This window comes from Schistocerca nitens, chromosome 2, assembly GCF_023898315.1.
Source record: "Schistocerca nitens isolate TAMUIC-IGC-003100 chromosome 2, iqSchNite1.1, whole genome shotgun sequence".
Taxonomy (NCBI): Eukaryota; Metazoa; Arthropoda; class Insecta; order Orthoptera; family Acrididae; genus Schistocerca; species Schistocerca nitens.
This window is the reverse complement of record NC_064615.1, coordinates 354,141,309-354,159,965: the sequence shown is the minus strand read 5'-3', so window position 1 is coordinate 354,159,965 and position 18,657 is coordinate 354,141,309. Positions and strand designations below refer to the sequence as shown.

The window sequence follows — 18,657 nt, the reverse complement described above, 5'->3', positions numbered from 1 at the left end:
TTTCTTGGCAAGTATCTGTAAAGTCATACCTAAGTATAGCATGGGGGCCCATTTATATTATCAATGTGTTTCTGTGCTGTCTAAGGAGGATAAAGGAATACTGTTACACTCTGTCTCTTGTTTCTGCAGAGTATGTTGTCAGTTAGGGTAGGACTATAACCATTGCTGTATGCTGTTTCTTTAACTGTTTTCAATTTATTTTCAATATCTGGGTTGGTTTGTGATACAGAAAGTGGATGGTGCAACATAAAGTGGAAGGCTGCATATTTGTGTGTTATGGGATATGTCTGTTGAAGTTACATTCCTGTATATCTTAAATAAACACTGTAGCATGGTAATGTCATAGCTGAGATCTAAAATGTTCATAGATTCTCCTCCCAACTCCATCGTAAACTTAATTTTACTGTGGTGTGAATTCAAATATTGAAAAATGTATTTGATTTTCTGGTGGTGCATGTGTCCACAAGCACAGTACATCATCCACTTACCTAGTTCAGTGCTGTACTTGTTAGAGGCTCTTTATCTAAAAATAATTGTTCAAATCAAACGATGGATAATCCAGGAATTGTTCAAAATTATTCATTAACACTTCAGCTAATAAGGGGCTCAGTGCAGACAACGACTGTTAACCTATCTGAATGACTGTACAGTTTTTTGAAAATGGAAATAATTATACTTTAGACATGTCTCAGTAGACAGTCTTGTATTTTCTGTCTTCACTGCATTTTGGATACTGGACTATGTGAATGATGTCCTGTGTATGTGGACAGGTACCAATGGACAATTAAATATATTTTGCAACAGTAGGATTCAAATGACAGTAAAATTAAGTTTACTGTGGAGTTGGGATGAATCTCTATGAACTTTTTAGACCATAGCTTTGACATTAGTAAGCAACATTGTGTATTTAAGATATGCAGGAAAGTAACTGCAACAGCACATTAATACTGGCCATTTTCCAGCATCCGCTAACACACAAATATGCAGCCTTCCATTCCAGGGTGTGCTGCCATTCATCCAAATACTTTTAAACTTTGAATGTACTGTAGTATTAGATTTATATGATAAGAGTTTCTTTGGGTATTACATTACATGTGTGTTTTGTATTGACAGTCATAAAATGCCACATATCTTTGTACAACAATCAACAACCTTTTTACAGCTGTGAACTCTCACTTAAGTTATGTGGGCTACCTGTTTAGTGTTAACTTATCTTACGATGGCATAGGAAGCTGAAAGTTGGTTCATAATGAACTATTCTACATCTACATCTACATCTATACTCCGCGAGCCACCTTACGGTGTGTGGCGGAGGGTACTTATTGTACCACTATCTGATCCCCCCTTCCCTGTTCCATTCACGAATTGTGCGTGGGAAGAACGACTGCTTGTAAGTCTCCGTATTTGCTCTAATTTCTCGGATCTTTTCGTTGTGATCATTACGCGAGATATATGTGGGCGGTAGTAATATGTTGCCCATCTCTTCCCGGAATGTGCTCTCTCGTAATTTCGATAATAAACCTCTCCGTATTGCGTAACGCCTTTCTTGAAGTGTCCGCCACTGGAGCTTGTTCGGCATCTCCGTAACGCTCTCGCGCTGACTAAATGTCCCCATGACGAATCGCGCTGCTTTTCGCTGGATCATGTCTATCTCTTCTATTAATCCAACCTGGTAAGGGTCCCATACTGATGAGCAATACTCAAGAATCGGACGAACAAGCGTTTTGTAAGCTACTTCTTTCGTCGATGAGTCACATTTTCTTAGAATTCTTCCTATGAATCTCAACCTGGCGCCTGCTTTTCCCACTATTTGTTTTATGTGATCATTCCACTTCAGATCGCTCCGGATAGTAACTCCTAAGTATTTTACGGTCGTTACCGCTTCCAATGATTTACCACCTATGGCATAATCGTACTGGAATGGATTTCTGCCCCTGTGTATGCGCATTATATTACATTTATCTACGTTTAGGGAAAGCTGCCAGCTGTCGCACCATTCATTAATCCTCTGCAGGTCTTCCTGGAGTACGTACGAGTCTTCTGATGTTGCTACTTTCTTGTAGACAACCGTGTCATCTGCAAATAGCCTCACGGAGCTACCGATGTTGTCAACTAAGTCATTTATGTATATTGTAAACAATAAAGGTCCTATCACGCTTCCTTGTGGTACTCCCGAAATTACCTCTACATCTGCAGATTTTGAACCGTTAAGAATGACATGTTGTGTTCTTTCTTCTAGGAAATCCTGAATCCAATCACAAACCTGGTCCGATATTCCGTAAGCTCGTATTTTTTTCACTAAACGTAAGTGCGGAACCGTATCAAATGCCTTCCTGAAGTCCAGGAATACGGCATCAATCTGCTCGCCAGTGTCTACGGCACTGTGAATTTCTTGGACAAATAGGGCGAGCTGACTAATTATTATTGTGGAACATTCATATTGTGTATTCAAGTTTTTAATAGTCAGTCACATATTTATGTGACTACAGTTTTCTACATCTATCCCATCTGATACCTCAACAACTCCTCCCAGAGTCATACTTATTTTCCACCTCTCTCCTAAATTTTTCTAGTTTTTCTGCTTGCAGCAGTGTTCTGACATTCCAGGTATCAATCCTAGTTACAATATTGTGTCTCCTTTCAAGTTGTCTCCCCCCCCCCCCCCCTCCATCCCACCCACCACCCCCCTGCCCTCTGGTTATTGATTTAACATGAGAGGAAAGCATATTTTGCATCACACTGTGTTACGCAGGAAGGGCAGACTACTTTTACACACTTCTTGTTTAATTTGTTTATATTTTGGGGTGTTGTGATCAGTCCCAATTGAAAAGTTTTGTGTGCGGGGTCAACATGGAGTTAGACCAACTGTGTATGGGATCAAATATAGGTTTGGCCTCTGTTTAGGTTATTAATTAGTGGGTTTATGCGAAGCATGTACCACATTTTAATTGGAATGATAAAAGGAAGTTGGCTGAGTTGATAGCAGTATCTGTAAAGAGGGACACTGATGCCTATGGGTTTCCCCTTGAAGTCACAGGCGTGAGGACAGCACCTTTTCAGGGTAGACTGAAGATTCAGGTTAATAGTACAGGGTGTATACGACCGGGGACAACCGGGAGATCCAGGAAAAACCCGGAAACTTTTTCATCCGGGAGAAAACCGGGATAAACACGGGAACTGTTTACAATTCCGGGAATTTTTCATTGCTTTAGTTTTCTATTTTGAGTGGTAAGAACCAATACTCTAACAAAGGATATTACTGTACCCCGCTACTGCAGAATAACACTGCAGCAACGAAACGTGAACGAGAGAGAGAGAGAAAAAAAACCGTAAAATAAACTTAAGTTGCAAAGGAAATGCGCCGCATACAACAACAAAACCGAGTCAACAGCAAAATGTGTCAAAGGCTTTTGGAAGACTATGCAATGCTTCATAACAACAAATTGCCTCCGATGAGCGTGATGTGACAACTGTTTAAATTAGATTCCTTTGAGCAGTTGTGGGCAGGTTCTTGTGCATGCGTAGTTGAGTCGCATATGAGTAGTACCTTCCCCTGCTTCTTGTTACAGAAGTGTGGCTTGGCGCCACTACCTAATATTGCCATGGTTTGGAAATATAGTAAACCTGGGCCTGATGCACATCGCCGTCTGAGTAGTGGTGGGGAGGTGGGTCGTCTCCACGCGACCTGTGTTTACGTTCAGTGATTTTGTTGTTTCCTATTCATTTTTTGCTCTCACGTTAAATGATAAAACGGGTTTTTGTGACCGGGAGATGTCAAATGAATTAAAATACGTTCGAATAATTACGGATGGGTAAAATATGTCATTAGTTTCAGATTTTGTTGCCACCTTTCTGACAGTCAAGCATTAATCGCCTTGCAGAACAATGAAGTTATCTTTGTCGGTTTACTAAAGAGATTTGGCTTTTATTAATCTTTTCTGCTGAGGCAGTCAGTTTATTTGAAACGAACTGTTTAATTTCACACTGTTGGCTGGTTTCAACTGTTCGCTGATTTCACGTGCACGTATGACATTATGCCATAATAAAGAACCAAACATGAGATAATACAATACTGGTACTCCAAGAAAATTTACATCCGAATCTGGACATACGAATGTGCACTTTAAGCGGAATTATGCATTTTAGTATGGTTCACGAAATTCCGATGCTCTTGAAGTATCCTTTGATGTCTTGTTTCTTTTATGACATAATGTAAGATCTTTTAATGTTTTACGTGTACGAACGTATAGCCTTCCTGCGTCATCACGCGGTGACGACTGTTATCTTGCACGCTCTTGCAACTGCTGAAACGAACCTATTTCTATTACGTAGCGGGAAAATATTGCGAACGCTGGTTTGAAAAGCTTTACGTACATTAAAAGCAAATTTCCTTTTACGCAAGATGAACTATGTGCGAGAATGTACGATGGATTTCTTAAATAACAAAGCGTTTGACTCTCATTTAAAAATAAACTCTTTGAGGACGACCATTTAGAAGAATTTCGAGCTCAGAAGATCACACATTTACGTCGTTATTAAAAATTTTACCGGCACATTTGTGTGATGTATGTTAAAGTGTATCACGCGCAGGAAAGATCAACATTATATGTGGAAGCTTAGCTTCTCTTCCAGCTTATTAATCTTGGAGACCAATATTATATGTGAATGCTATGTATATTAATTTAAACCATTAACTTTTCTTATTTGTGTTTTCGCGCTACTTAAGAGTGATCTTGCTATTGGCTGACTACATCACGTGTCCTATGCTGTCATCAGCTGGCGAGATCACGTGACATGAGTTATGAGTGGCTTACAAAAGCGCATCGCAGTCTCGATTTCAATGCTTCGGAAAGTAACATGCGGTATTTGGTGGAATTCGAATTTATACCTTCGTAATATGAAAATATGCAGCGTACATATTCCTGCACATCAAAAGGTATTTTTTTCTCCCCTGAGTTTCGTTTTCTGAAGTGGCAGGAAATTCTACGTCGGTATATAAAACCACAAATATTCAAAGGACTGATGAGTTTTACAGTGCCAAGGAATAGTATACGGTCACTTAACAAGGAAAAAGTGTATTTTCGCCAGGGAGAAAGTGTATTATTAACCGGGAAATCCAGGAAAAATCCAGGATTTTTTTTTTCCTTGTCCACGTAGACACCCTGTAGTTTTAACACTTTGCTGTCCGGCGACACCACAGTGGTGTCATGCGAAATAGTAGTCAACGGCCGGCGACACCACAGAGGTGCCATGTGCATAGTATTGCTCAGAGTCTGGTGACACCACAGTGATGTCATCAGCATGGTATCGCTCAGTGGCCAGCGACAGCACTTTAGTATCTTGTGCATTCTGTTTAGGTAACAATAAGTTACACACCTCAACAAGTTTTTTTGTTTTCATAAGTACTTGTGCACTTTCATCATGCAAGACGAAAGAGACGATACGATTATTTACAATGAATGTGTGGAGCAAAATTTGGAGGTTGCCACTACATTGCGTACGTCTCATCATGATCTGGTTAACAGACTTTCCGGTCACCTAAACCAATACCAACTACTAGGCCTACGTATTTCTGAAATGAAAACGAAGAAACTGACATGTATGTTCCAAAAACATAAAAAAAGAACAACGAACTTAATGTGCAAGTCTTGTGGAGTTGCGTTACATCGTGGAGACTGTTTTGCTGCATATCATATGAAAGAGAAATACTAAGTACCAAAGATAATGCAAACAAACAAATATATGAAACAAACAAATTTTGTATTTATTTACGTGTGTATATCTTCGAAATTTAATGAAAGAAGGGGAACAGGGTTGAGAACTTATGAGAACTAACGATGAGATTAGTAAAACCTAACAATGTAATCTTTAGATAATGGCAAGAATGACCGGCAACACACCAAGTAATCCAAATTAGCGCTGCTGGCGCCAAGTGAATAAATTTGTACAAGACATGTGGACGGCAAAGTGTTAAAAGGAATACGTAGTTGAAAATTTAGAGCCTAAAACGTATGAAGATAAAAATTAGTTTAAACTAAATTTACTTCTTCAAAATATTAGAGGATAAACATAAAATGAATTAACTTCTGATTTGTTAAGATGTACTGCAGCCTGCAAATTACATGCATGATGTGCTTCTGATGTCATTTCACCATGGAATATGGATGGATATAATTTAGCATCCAGTTACTGCATAGTCATCAGCTAAGACATTAACCAGTGAAAGCAGATAAAATGCACCTAAATGCTGAGTTACAAATGAAATCAAAATGTCATGCAAAACTAAGAAAAGATACTACTTAGTATCGAATGACACAGATGATGATAGAGTTAAATTATATCTACATCCGTACTCGGCAAGCCACCTGACGATGTGTGGCGGAGGGTTGGTTTTCCCTTCTATTCCAGTCTCGTATTGTTCGTATAAAGAAAGATTATCGGTATACCTCTGTGTGGGCTCTAATCTCTCTGATTTTATCCTCATGGTCTCTTCGCAAGATATACGTAGGAGGGAGCAATATACTGCTTGACTCCTCGGTGAAGGTATGTTCTCGAAACTTCAACAAAAGCCTGTACCGAGCTACTGAGCATCTCTCTTGCAGAGTCTTCCACTGGAGTTTATGTATCATCTCCGTAATGCTTTCACGATTACTAAATGATCCTGTAATGAAGCACGTTGCTCTCCGTTGGATCTTCTCTCTCTCTTCTGTCAAACCTATCTGGTACATATCCCACACCGGTGAGCGGTATTCAAGCAGTGGGCAAACATGTGTACTGTAACCTACCTCCTTTATTTTCGGACTGCATTTCCTTAGGATTCTTCCAATAAACCTCAGTCTGGCATCTGCTTTACCGACGATTAATTTTATATGATCATTCCATTTTAAATCACTCCTAATGCCTACTCCCAGATAATTTATGGAATTAACTGCTTCCAGTTGCTGACATGCTATATTGTAGCTAAATGATAAAGGATCTTTTTTTCTATGTATTCGCAGCACATTACACTTGTCTACATTGAGATTCAGTTGCCATTCCCTGCACCATGCGTCAATTCGTTGCAGGTCCTCCTGCATTTCAGTACAATTGATATAACACGCTGTACTGAAAAATTCTAAGAAAATTCCTCAGAGCATTAAAACGCATGTGCTTTCAAGAAAAACCAAGCTGGTCCAGTAACAAGAACTATTTGGAACATAGAGAGAGAGAGAGAAAGAGAGAGAGAGAGAAGAAAAACAAATAAGGAATATGAAGCAATTTATTAAAACATAGACAATAAACTGATCAAAGATAGCCCTGAAGTTTCAGTCTCTTGTAATAACTTTTTTTAAGTCAGTAGCAGATAATTTAGGTTTGAACACCTCCTTAGTAGATATCCTACAGTTTCTAAGAAAAGCTATTCAAAACAAGTTTGATAAAATTCACTTTCATCCTACATTACCAAAAGAGGGCAATTTATTAAACAGATGTGTGCTAATATATGTAAAATTATTTTGGAACTGTGTAAATCTGGTGCATTCTAAATTTATGTTATTTCTATTGCTTGTTCCTTAATTGTGCATAGAACTTTTGCAAGTTAATTCTTTGGCTGCTTTTTCATTAAGAGGAGACAGGATCCAGTATGGAAAGATGGTACAACTGAGTACTTTGAGTACTTTGAAATGTGGCTGGCATGGCATTCTGTTTGGAATACCTATAACTGTTCTCACTGCTTTTTTTGCCACTTAACCCTTTGAGTATCAGTGCCTTTAGCATGAAACCACCGATTCTATTACAAGACAGAGACATCTAGTGGTGCACAGAGGTACTTCTACAACTCTAGTACCGAGCGGGGTGGCGCAGTGGTTAGACACTGGACTCGCATTCGGGAGGACGACGGTTCAATCCCGCGTCCGGCCATCCTGATTTAGGTTTTCCGTGATTTCCCTAAATCACTCCAGGCAAATGCCGGGATGGTTCCTCTGAAGGGGCACGGCCGACTTCCTTCCCAATCCTTCCCTAATCCGATGAGACCGATGACCACGCTGTCTGGTCTCCTTCCCCAAACCAACCAACCAACAACTCTAGTGCTTTGTAGCAGCCACACTGTTCAAAGCAACAGTTAGCACAGATATTGTGTAATGTGATTGTGACATGCATGTTTTTTAATGTAGTGCTCTTATTGAGGAAATTATTGATAGTTAAAGTAAGTATATCTAAAGTCATTGTAACATAAATTTCAGTTTGTACTGCTGCTGTTATGAGTGGTTTCCAAATGAAACCATTGGAGCAGTATTTTGATATAAATTTATTAAACTTTAGACCCATTTTTGCTTGTTATTTAGGACTATAATTTGTTATCAAGAGTTCATGGAAGTTATGGGATGTGATATTGTGTCTAAGAAAATATGTGGAATTTATTTCAAATATATCTGATAAAATAATGGGTGGTTGAAAAGTATGTGTCCCAGTGATTTCAAAGTGAAACCATCACTTTAAAAATACAATTGATGTTCACTTTTTGCCATTTCTTCCTGTATTCTTTGCTTACTATCATAGTAAAGGTCGGTTTTGTAAAAAATTTAAATTTTTTATTTATGTTGTTGGGACTCAAAACACTGTTTTTGGCTGGAAAAGTTGTCCCAAAGGATATTTCCTGAAGTTAAGTGAGAAGACTGAAGCTGTTCCTTACTGACACAGGGTTTTAATTTGCATAGTTAGTAAACCACTTGGTATAATTTAATATAGGAAAGCTCCTTGTACTCATACAGTTTCAGTTGTGGGTCCAAATGACTTATTAGTATCCAGAACGAAATTTTCACTTTGCAGCAGAGTGTGCACTGCTATGAAACTTCTGGCACATTAAAACTGTCAGCTGGACCAAGACTCGAACTCGGGACGTTTGCCATTCACAGGCAAATGCTGTACCAATTGAGCTACCCAAGCACGACTCACAACCCATCCTAACAGCTTCACTTCTGCCATTACCTCGTCTTCTACCTTCCAAACTTCACAGACTCTCTTCTGTGAAAAAACTGGCAGAACAAGCACTCCTGGACGAAAGGATATTGTGGAGACTTGTTAATAGTCTGATGGACTCACACTCTTTTGCCTTTCCACTTAGTTTAAGGAGAAAAAGTATATAGTTTCAGTTTTTGTTTTATATTGTATTCCAAAGAAAGCAGGTTCTGACAGGTGTGAGGATTACCAGACTATCAGTTTTATAAGTCACAACTGAAAAATACTAACATGAATTCCTTACAGATGAATGGAAAAATGGGTAAAGCCGACCTTGGGGAAGATCAGTTTGGATTCCACAGAAATGTTGGAACACGCATAGCAATACTGACCCTATGACTTATCTTAGAAGATAGATTAAGGAAAGGCAAACTTGCATTTGTAGACTTAGAGAAAGCTTTTGACAATGTTGACCAGAATACTCCCTCTCAAATTTTGAAGGTGGCAAAGGTAAAATACAGGGAGCAAAAGGCTATTTACAATTTGTACAGAAACCAGGTGGCAGTTATAAGAGTCAAGGGGCATGAAAGGGAAGCAGTGGTTGAGAAGGGAGTGAGACTGGGTTGTAGCCTATCCCCACTGTTATTTAATCTGTATATTGAGCAAGCAGTGAAGGAAACAAAAGAAGAATTCGGGGTAGGTATTAAAATCCATGGAGAAGAAATAAAAACTTTGAGGTTCGCCAATGACATTGTAATTCTGTCAGAGACAGTAAAGGACCTGGAAGAGCAGTTGAACGGAAGGAACAGTGTCTTGAAAGAAGGATATGAGATGAACATCAACAAAAGCAAAACTAAGATAATGGAAAGTAGTCAAATTAAATCAGGCGATGCTGAGGGAATTAGATTAGGAAATGAGACACTTAAAATAGTAGATGAGTTTCGCTATTTGGGGAGCAAAATAACAGATGATGGTCGAAGTAGAGAGGATATTAAATGTAGACTGGCGATGGCAAGGAAAACGTTTCTGAAGAAGAAAAATTTCTTAATGTTGAGTATAGATTTAAGTGTCAGGAAGACTTTCCTGAAAATATTTGTATGGAGTATAGCCATGTGGAAGTGAAACATGGACGATAAATAGTTTAGACAAGAAGAGAATAGAAGTTTTCGAAATGCAGTGTTACAGAAGAATGCTGAAGATTAGATGGGTAGAGGAAAATCGTAGAGGGTGACCAAGGGATAAATACACTAAGCAGATTCAGAAGGATATAGGTTACTCGGAGATGAAGAATCTTGCACACGATAGAGTAGCATGGAGAGCTGCAGCAAACCAGCCTCTGGACTGAAGACCACGACAACAACAAAAATAACAATGCATTAGTTTATTTTTGTGGCTGCTGAGTCGACATATCAATCATTGTCAGTGTTTTATGTTTCAGTTCCTCTATATTCAATTTGGCCATTACAATGATTGTATCATCAGCATATATTACTGCCTTATAAACCAAAGACGTAGGTAGATCACTCATGTATTTTAGAAAAAGAAAAGGGCCCAGGACAGAACCTAGTGGCACTCCTGTGGTAACTAGTTTGCATTTAATCTACTATTATGTATTGTGAGAGTTTGTTTCCTATCTATCAGATAAAATTTTGTTAGTGATATTTTATTGTTCTTGATATCATATTTTTCAAATTTAGATATTATGATATCATGTGATACAGATTCATATGCTTTCCTCAGACCAAGGAGCATAAAACAGACAAAAGAATAGCTTTCAAAACATTTCAGAACATCTGTAACCAGAGACTTAATAGCTTCTATAGTGTATAAACCAGGTGTAAAGCCATATAGTGAAGAAGAGAGTACCTTATTGTTCTCAAAGTAGCTGCAGAGTTGCTCTTTCATGCAGTGTTCTGTGACATCATATATTTTGAGAATGAGGGATGGATACTTGCTGTGTTTCCCTTTGAATATTTGTTTTTTCAGATTCAAGTTTTTTGTCTTTCCTTTGCTCTGAATGTCTGCACCTAGAAATTAAATTCAGATTGTGCCAGTGCAGCTCTGATGAACCTCATCTCCAATACAGTTGTGCATGTTCTGGAATCGAACACACTTCAACGAAATTTCAGTTTTGTATAATGAAAACAAACTATGTCTTCTGTAATCATATTTGTATATTCTATCACCATGTACAATACTCCCTGCATCTCGAATATTACAGTATTGGGACCATTGCTTCTGTTTTTAGCGAGTTCATACATAGCAGATTGTTATTACGTGCAACATTGCCGTAGTGCATGCTTTTACTCAATGGTGCAATGTGCTACTCCAAACTAGGACACTGACTAATAGAGGCTACACAAAGCCCATGCAGGCTCTGGGTAATACCATGATCGTCATCCCAACTTGAAGACATGTGGTGTCCATCCATATATGCATTGCATGCAAGATAGATAACAAAAACCTATTAACAGCTTCTTGTTTTAACCATTAAATTATTATCTGGTCCTTCGTGACCATCATTCCGTGGCTAGGTAGATATAGGGCTACATATCACTCTACTGGAATGATATGTAACACCACAGCCTGGTTGGGCAACTACTTTTACTCTATCAAAGAGTATCATCATAGAAATTTATAATTAGACTTTGCGCTGGTGTGTTATATTAAGTCATTTCATTGCATTGCAGGTAAATTACATAAATGTACATCTTTGACTTCTTTCCACATCCCAGAAACTATTCTCTGGTGGTTGTGTGAAATACGACCAGTGTAAAGTGCTTATATAGTTAACACTGTGGTGTTGCTCAACAGGAATTAGAAACTTTTATACATTTGTGAAGTGATGTTAACATTTCACTTTCTATTCCATCACCTATAAGCAAGGAAGGTCTCTAGTGAAAGAAACTTTTATGTTACCAGCTTTGGTCATACCTTACTTTTAGTTTTCCAGTTTGCATGAGGATGTGCTGGAAGTTAATACCTCCAAATTTTTATGTAAAAACTCGTAAAGTTTTTTAAATAAAACAAATGTTATTAACATTCAACTTTCTTATTCTTCATGTCTGCATATTTGCAGTACTGTGCCACTAGACAGCCTTTAACGTTTTTGATGACAGAAAAGCGTGTGAAGTGTATGTGCAAACTCCCCACTTCTCTTAGACAAGGTGACTTACTTGGGAATGCACAGCCGATCTTCTCTGGATAGCCAGATTCTGGAATCTCTACAAACTTCTTCTCCAAAGAATGATGCTAGTCACAGGAACCTTTAAGGCTCTCTTTCTCTCTTTGTGAAATAATGAGATACTCAGTAGCTATGGGTATATAATGAGCTTCATAAAGAACAAAATTCACACTTCACACATAACATTTAACTTCTCGTAAGTAACTCGTATCGTCTAACATTAAAAACAGGTTTAAGTCCAGAATGAGATTTTCACCCTGCAGCGGAGTGTGCGCTGATATGAAACTTCCTGGCAGATTAAAACTGTGTGCCGGACCGAGACTCAAACTCGGGACCTTTGCCTTCCACAGGCAAGTGCTCTACCAACTGAGCTACCCAAGCACAACTCACGCCCCGTCCTCGCAGCTTTACTTCTGCCAGTACCTCGTCTCCTACCTTCCAAACTTAACAGGTCCCGAGTTCGAGTCTCGGACCGGCACACAGTTTTAATCTGCCAGGAAGTTTCATATCAGCGCACACTCCGCTGCAGAGTGAAAATCTCATTCTGGAAACATCTCCCAGGCTGTGGCTAAGCCATGTCTCCGCAATATCCTTTCTTTCAGGAGTGCTAGTTCTGCAAGGTTCGCAGGAGAGCTTCTGTTAAGTTTGGAAGGTAGGAGACGAGGTACTGGCAGAAGTAAAGCTGCAAGGACGGGGCGTGAGTCGTGCTTGGGTAGCTCAGTTGGTAGAGCACTTGCCCGCGAAAGGCAAAGGTCCCGAGTTCGAGTCTCGGTCCAGCACACAGTTTTAATCTGCCAGGAAGTTTCAGGTTTAAGTCCATTTAGAAAAGAGTTGGCTTAACAACCATGTCTCTAATACAAACATATCGTAAAATACGTCTTGCCTCCAGCAAGCCCAAGATAAAAGTTTTTTCACAATTCAGAATCTCAGTTGTTCTTTTGTCACTGCCAATAATCACAATTACAAACAGCACAGAATAACACAGAAGCTCCTTGGTTCTTCGGTGCTTTCACTACGACTTCCATGGATCACCCTACAAGTACTTTTTGGTGCCGTTCAACACACAGGCAGATGATGCGTAGTAGATAGGGTTCCTTTCTCCCACTCACAGCTAAAATATCGTGTGTTCGAGACAGTGGAAGGCTGAGTGGTTCTAGAATTTACGTAGTAATGTGGCAGTGTGTAACATAACTATGTCGGCGCATGAGAAACAGCGTGCTGTAACGGAGATTCTGACCAAAGAGTTTGTCCACATATGGACTATCCTCTCCTTTAGCTTGACAATGCTAGACCATACACAAGCATTGCAACATCTACAGCAATCTGTCACTTTGAGTTCACTGTCTTCAGTCATCTTCCACACAGTTCCAACTTGGTCTCACCCGATTTTCATCTGTTTCCATAACTTAAAAGAACACCTTCAAGCACTGCACTTTGATAATAATGAAGCGGTGCAAGCACAGGTGAGATTGTTGCTCTGTTGCTGAAGTCAAACATTCTTCACCGATGGTATCAACAAACTGGCATCTCATTGGAAGAAATATGTTCATCATCAGGATGACTATGTTGAGAAATAAATATGCAGACATGAAGAAAAAAGATGCAGAATGTTAATAATGTTTGTTTTATTTAAAAAGATTTAAGAGTTTTCACATAAATAATTCAGAGGCACTTCAGCATGGCCACATACATGAACAATATATCTTCATTAGTTTTGTTCTTGTTAACATTTATTAAATAAGCACCCTGAAACTTTTCTGTGCTTTTGCATCTGATGCATGAAAGAATCATTTGAGAACTTTTCAAAAAAATTTTTTGCTTCATTTCAGAATTTTATACTTGATGACACAGATGTATATTTATTTTCTATTCAATGTTATTTCTTTATCATGAAGTCTAAAAGTGAAACTGTAGTTTACCATTATGTGAAGTGAAAGATTGCTGACTACTCATGAATGTCGTTAGATCTACAAGCATACTATACAAAACACTGAAGTGCTCAGCAGAGGGTACTTGAAATGGTACCAGATCTCATCTGGAGCACAGAAAGAATGACAGATTAAATGTCTGTTTGTGTGCTGTAATTAGAGTACTTTTATCTTAATGTTCCCTATGGGAGCATTACTTAGGGAAATGAAGAATTTGTGTAGATTCTTCAGTTAATACTGTTCTCAAAACTTTGTAAGTTGGCTATCACAGGATAATTGGTGTCTGTCTTGAAGTGTGTGCCAATTCAGGTTTTTAAATATTTCTGTGACATTCTCCCGTGAGTCAAACAAAATTGTGACCACTTTGCTGCCCTCCTTCGCATATGCTCTATTTCCCCCATTACTCAGATTTGGTATGGGTCTCTCATGCTTGAACAACATTCTAAATTGGATCACACAAGTGATTTGTAAGGAGTGTCCTTTTTACTAAGCATTTTTTGAAATGTATGATTGTACATCTCTGAACATTTAAAACAAGTAGCACCACTTTGAAATCTTAACAATATATGGCTGGGTATTTGTGCAGCTTTTTTCCGATACTACTTCAGTATGGATGACTGCAGTATCTGCAGAAAGCTTGAGGTTACTATTAATGTTGTCTGCCTGGTTATTTACATACAATATGAACAAGAGGGATCCCATTACGCTGCCATGGGGCATGGCTAAATTTACTTCTATCTTCAATTGTCCATTTGAAATAACATTCTGTGCCCTACTTTTTAAGAAATCCTCAATCCACTCACAGATTTTGTTTGGTATTCCATATAATCATTTTTGTTATTAATCAGTAGTGTGGCCAGTCACTGAGAAATACTGCAGTCGGCTGATTTCTTTCATCCATGGGTTTCAGGATGTCTTTTGAGAAAAGTGCAAATTGGGTTTTGCATGTTTGATGTCATCGTAATCCATGCCAGTTGCAATGGAGGAGGACATACTGTCCCAAGATACCTCATTAATGTTTTAGCTCAGAATATGTTCTAGGGTTCAACAAGAGATCGCTATCAATGAGATAGTATGATAGTTTTGTGGATCACTTTTGCTACCCTTCTTGTCAACAGTTGTGATGTGTACTATCTTCCAATCACAGGGCATGGTTTTTTTGTCCAACTGGTGTATGCTAAATTATGACGAAAATGAGAGCTAACACTGCTGCAAATGCTACATAGAATCTAACAAGGATTTCATTGGACCGAGGAGCCTTGTTTAATTTTGATTCTCTCTCGGTGCCACTGACTCTAATATCTATATCACTCACCATTTCAGTAGTGTTAAAAGTAAACAGCACAGTACTTCTACATCTTCCTTAGTGATGAAACATTTTATAAACAAAATTCAGCATTTCTGAGTTTGCTTTGCTACAATCAGTTTCAGTTCCCTTGTCTGGACGCTAACTGTGGTGCCACTGATAATCTTTATGTATGAGTAAAATTTCCTTGGGTTTTGTGTAATCTTTCCATAGATACATTGAAGGCCTCACAAGTTGCCTTCTTGAGTGCCAAATGCGTTGCATTCATCATAACTCTGTAGTCTTGTGTTTTGTTCTTCACTGGACCAGGAATGACCATAATAGAGTTAATAACTTAAAAAGGTGAGGGACAGATATAGAACCAAGAGACTACATCAAGTAAGTTACTGTGCATACTAGACATCATTAATAGAGAACTATTAAAGTCCAGATCATTACTAACAATCCTCAATGAATAGGTATGTCAGTGCAGTGAACTGGAACTTGAAAAGTCGTCACAGAGCTTTTGATAGAAATTGAAGATAAAAAAGTGAAAAAGACAGAGTGAAGTGTGCATATCTCCTGGAGGAGTGAAAATAAAACAAATATGTGAGAAATTATCACAAATAGAGACTGGGGTTAACAGAAACATAGGTGATTAGAAGAAAGAGAGAACTTAATTTGTTCAAGAGAGGAAAGAAAAAAAGAATTAAGAACTGGTGAAGCAAAGAGATTAGTAGAGGTTGCAGGATCATTTCTTTGTCTGTAGTTTTGAAAGAAAGGAATTGAAATTGCAAACCTATGACCTTTCTAGTAATATAGAGTAAACTAGCCAAAGTCTGTATTATCACTTCTTATGCATTAGATTTTTTGTCATTTGTGAATTTCAAAAGTGATTTTATAAAAGTGGATTGGACACATGCATAATAGGATCTCCCTACAAAGACAAGAACCTTGAGGTAGGAAAGGCTTATTGTAAACCAAAGTGTAAAGGTGTACCCCATCTTTCCTTGTTTTATGTGTTTTAAAACTTTTAATAGCTTATGAATGAATGTATATGTATGAATTTTCACATTTGCGCGCTTGTCTGAAATGATTTGGCTCTTTCTTCTTTGACATTTGGAAAAATAGTTCTGTCTATCTTAGTGTTAAACCAGGAGCATTTCTGACATTCTATTTTTGTGTGGCTTGAATTATGGAGCATATGATCTTCAATTATGCTGTCTGTGGCGTGCTTACCAAAATTCTGCTTCTTTAATCTAATACCAATATACATTTCTTTTCCAGAAATATGCAGATGATGCTGTCTTCATTGCTGCATCATACAGGCTACAATGAACAGCTGTATAAGCCTTCTTTAGTTGGGGGTGGTCTCTATGGGTTAGGTAACCGATCCTGTGGTCTTGAGATGCCTAGCCGTAGTGCCATGCCATCAATCTCTCGTTTACAACAACATATTGAATGGGCATGGAGTCAGGGCTTTGATCTCCAGGGGAGTGAACAGCTTGGTGGAAAACTCTTCAATACACGAAAGTGGATTGGAGCAACTGAAGTAGTCACAGTTCTTTCTTCCCTTAGGATACGGTAAGTGTAACTAATGTATTTGGCATGCTTACTTTATAAACAACAAAACCTGCCTTAAATTTAGTGTTGAACTGCAGATTTTTGTCCACTCATGATAAGAGTGTATATTGCATCCCCTTTTGATAACTACTCGAGATAAGAATCTATTAAAATATTCTGTATCCTGTGAAAACATGTGTTCATCATGATGCTGTGTGGATTATTGTCATTTGTTGTATGACATCAACCATAAAAGTGGCCAACTAATTAACTTCTTTTGTGGAAAGTTAGTCGGCATTGTCCACTCTTCTAACATAGCTAAAGAAAACATAACAGCATGTGTGTGTGTGTGTGTGTGTGTGAGAGAGAGAGAGAGAGAGAAGTTTCATGTATCTGCTTAAAAGAAACCTTCTCCACCCCCTACCACTACTCCTCCCCCAAAAACGAACTTAGGGCTCCCAAATATTTATATACTTACTAAACTAGAATTTCCTTTGTACAAGAAAAATGACTAATGTGTGTAGAGGAAAAGGGAACTTTTGAGTCAGTAAAGAACAAAGTTGCACAGGGAACCTTATGCTGAAGGTAAGACACTGTAGTATTGGATGAACTCAAAACTGAGTCCGGAATGGAATAGATGGGTTCAGAGAAGACAGGAAATGTATTGGTAGTATGTAAGGAAATAAAGCACATAAAGGACTGTGAAAAATTATTTCCCCCTCCTCTTATCTCCCAAGTCAGCTGTTATCACCTCTGTTTCAATCTTCTATGTTTTCTGTACCACAACCTTTTTATCTTACCCTAGTTTTGACTTTGTTTATTAATCTGTTTCTCTAAGATGTAATTACTTGACATCTGCCAAATTCTGAGAAAATAAAATAGTAGATATCGAACTAATTTAGTAACCAGTGTTAATGATACAGCTGCCAAATCCCTTTTTCTTTTGTGTTAGCAACATAGATTGTGTTTCTGTGCCTTTTCATTTTCAATTACATTGCTGAAAGAATCAAACTGACACTGATTAGACATAATAGAAAGAATTTTAAAATTTGACAAACATTCTGAGTTTAATCTGAAAATAAAAGTTTGTGTGGCAGAAGCACTTGAAATCTCCAAAAATGGCTTAATATACTGAAACCATCGGTGCCCTACTGTAGTCATAATATTATTTTTTGGTGAAGTTTTTGGTCTCAGTGTGTCAGTTTATTTAGTTCTGTACATGCATAGTTTAGCACATGTGTTATTCAGAAGAAACAGTAGACTAATGACAATTATTTACAAGCCATTCACTGTGTTGACCTCTTCCAGTTATTGTGGTAAGTTGCCACTTATCCTTTATTATTTTTGCAGTTGTCACATTTATACACTCGAAAGTGCTTGAAAGTTTTACTAATTTTAAGAAAATACCCTCATCACTTTTATCTGTTAAGATGTCATTTTGCTTTCCCGTTGGTTTGTCCCATTTTTCTGTTGGCTCTCACTTGCCTAGCAGTAGGTTAATTTATTGGTTCTTTTATACTCACTGTTTAGTGTATAAATGTGACTGCCGGATACCAGTTTGCCACTTGCAGTTCATGTCTCTAAGTGGCTGTCATTTAAACCACTTGTATTGTATGTCTAGCTTATCACCAATAGTTCCAAAATTATTTACTAGTTTTCATTTTGAGTTTATATCTCACAATCAGTTCTTCATGGTGAATACTTTAATCTTATATTCGTGATTTAAAAGTTGCCAACTTTATACTATACTATATTATACT

At 38.1% G+C, this 18,657-nt stretch overlaps 1 protein-coding gene across 1 annotated transcript in view; it reads left to right on the top strand.

The window, feature by feature from the left end:
- Positions 1-18,657, top strand: part of LOC126234403 (zinc finger-containing ubiquitin peptidase 1-like) — a 224,105-nt gene that overhangs the window by 142,423 nt on the left and 63,025 nt on the right. Inside the window, exon 7 of the mRNA XM_049943091.1 lies at positions 16,622-16,918. Coding sequence (XP_049799048.1) covers positions 16,622-16,918 — 297 coding nt within the window. The remainder of the gene's footprint in view (positions 1-16,621; positions 16,919-18,657) is intronic.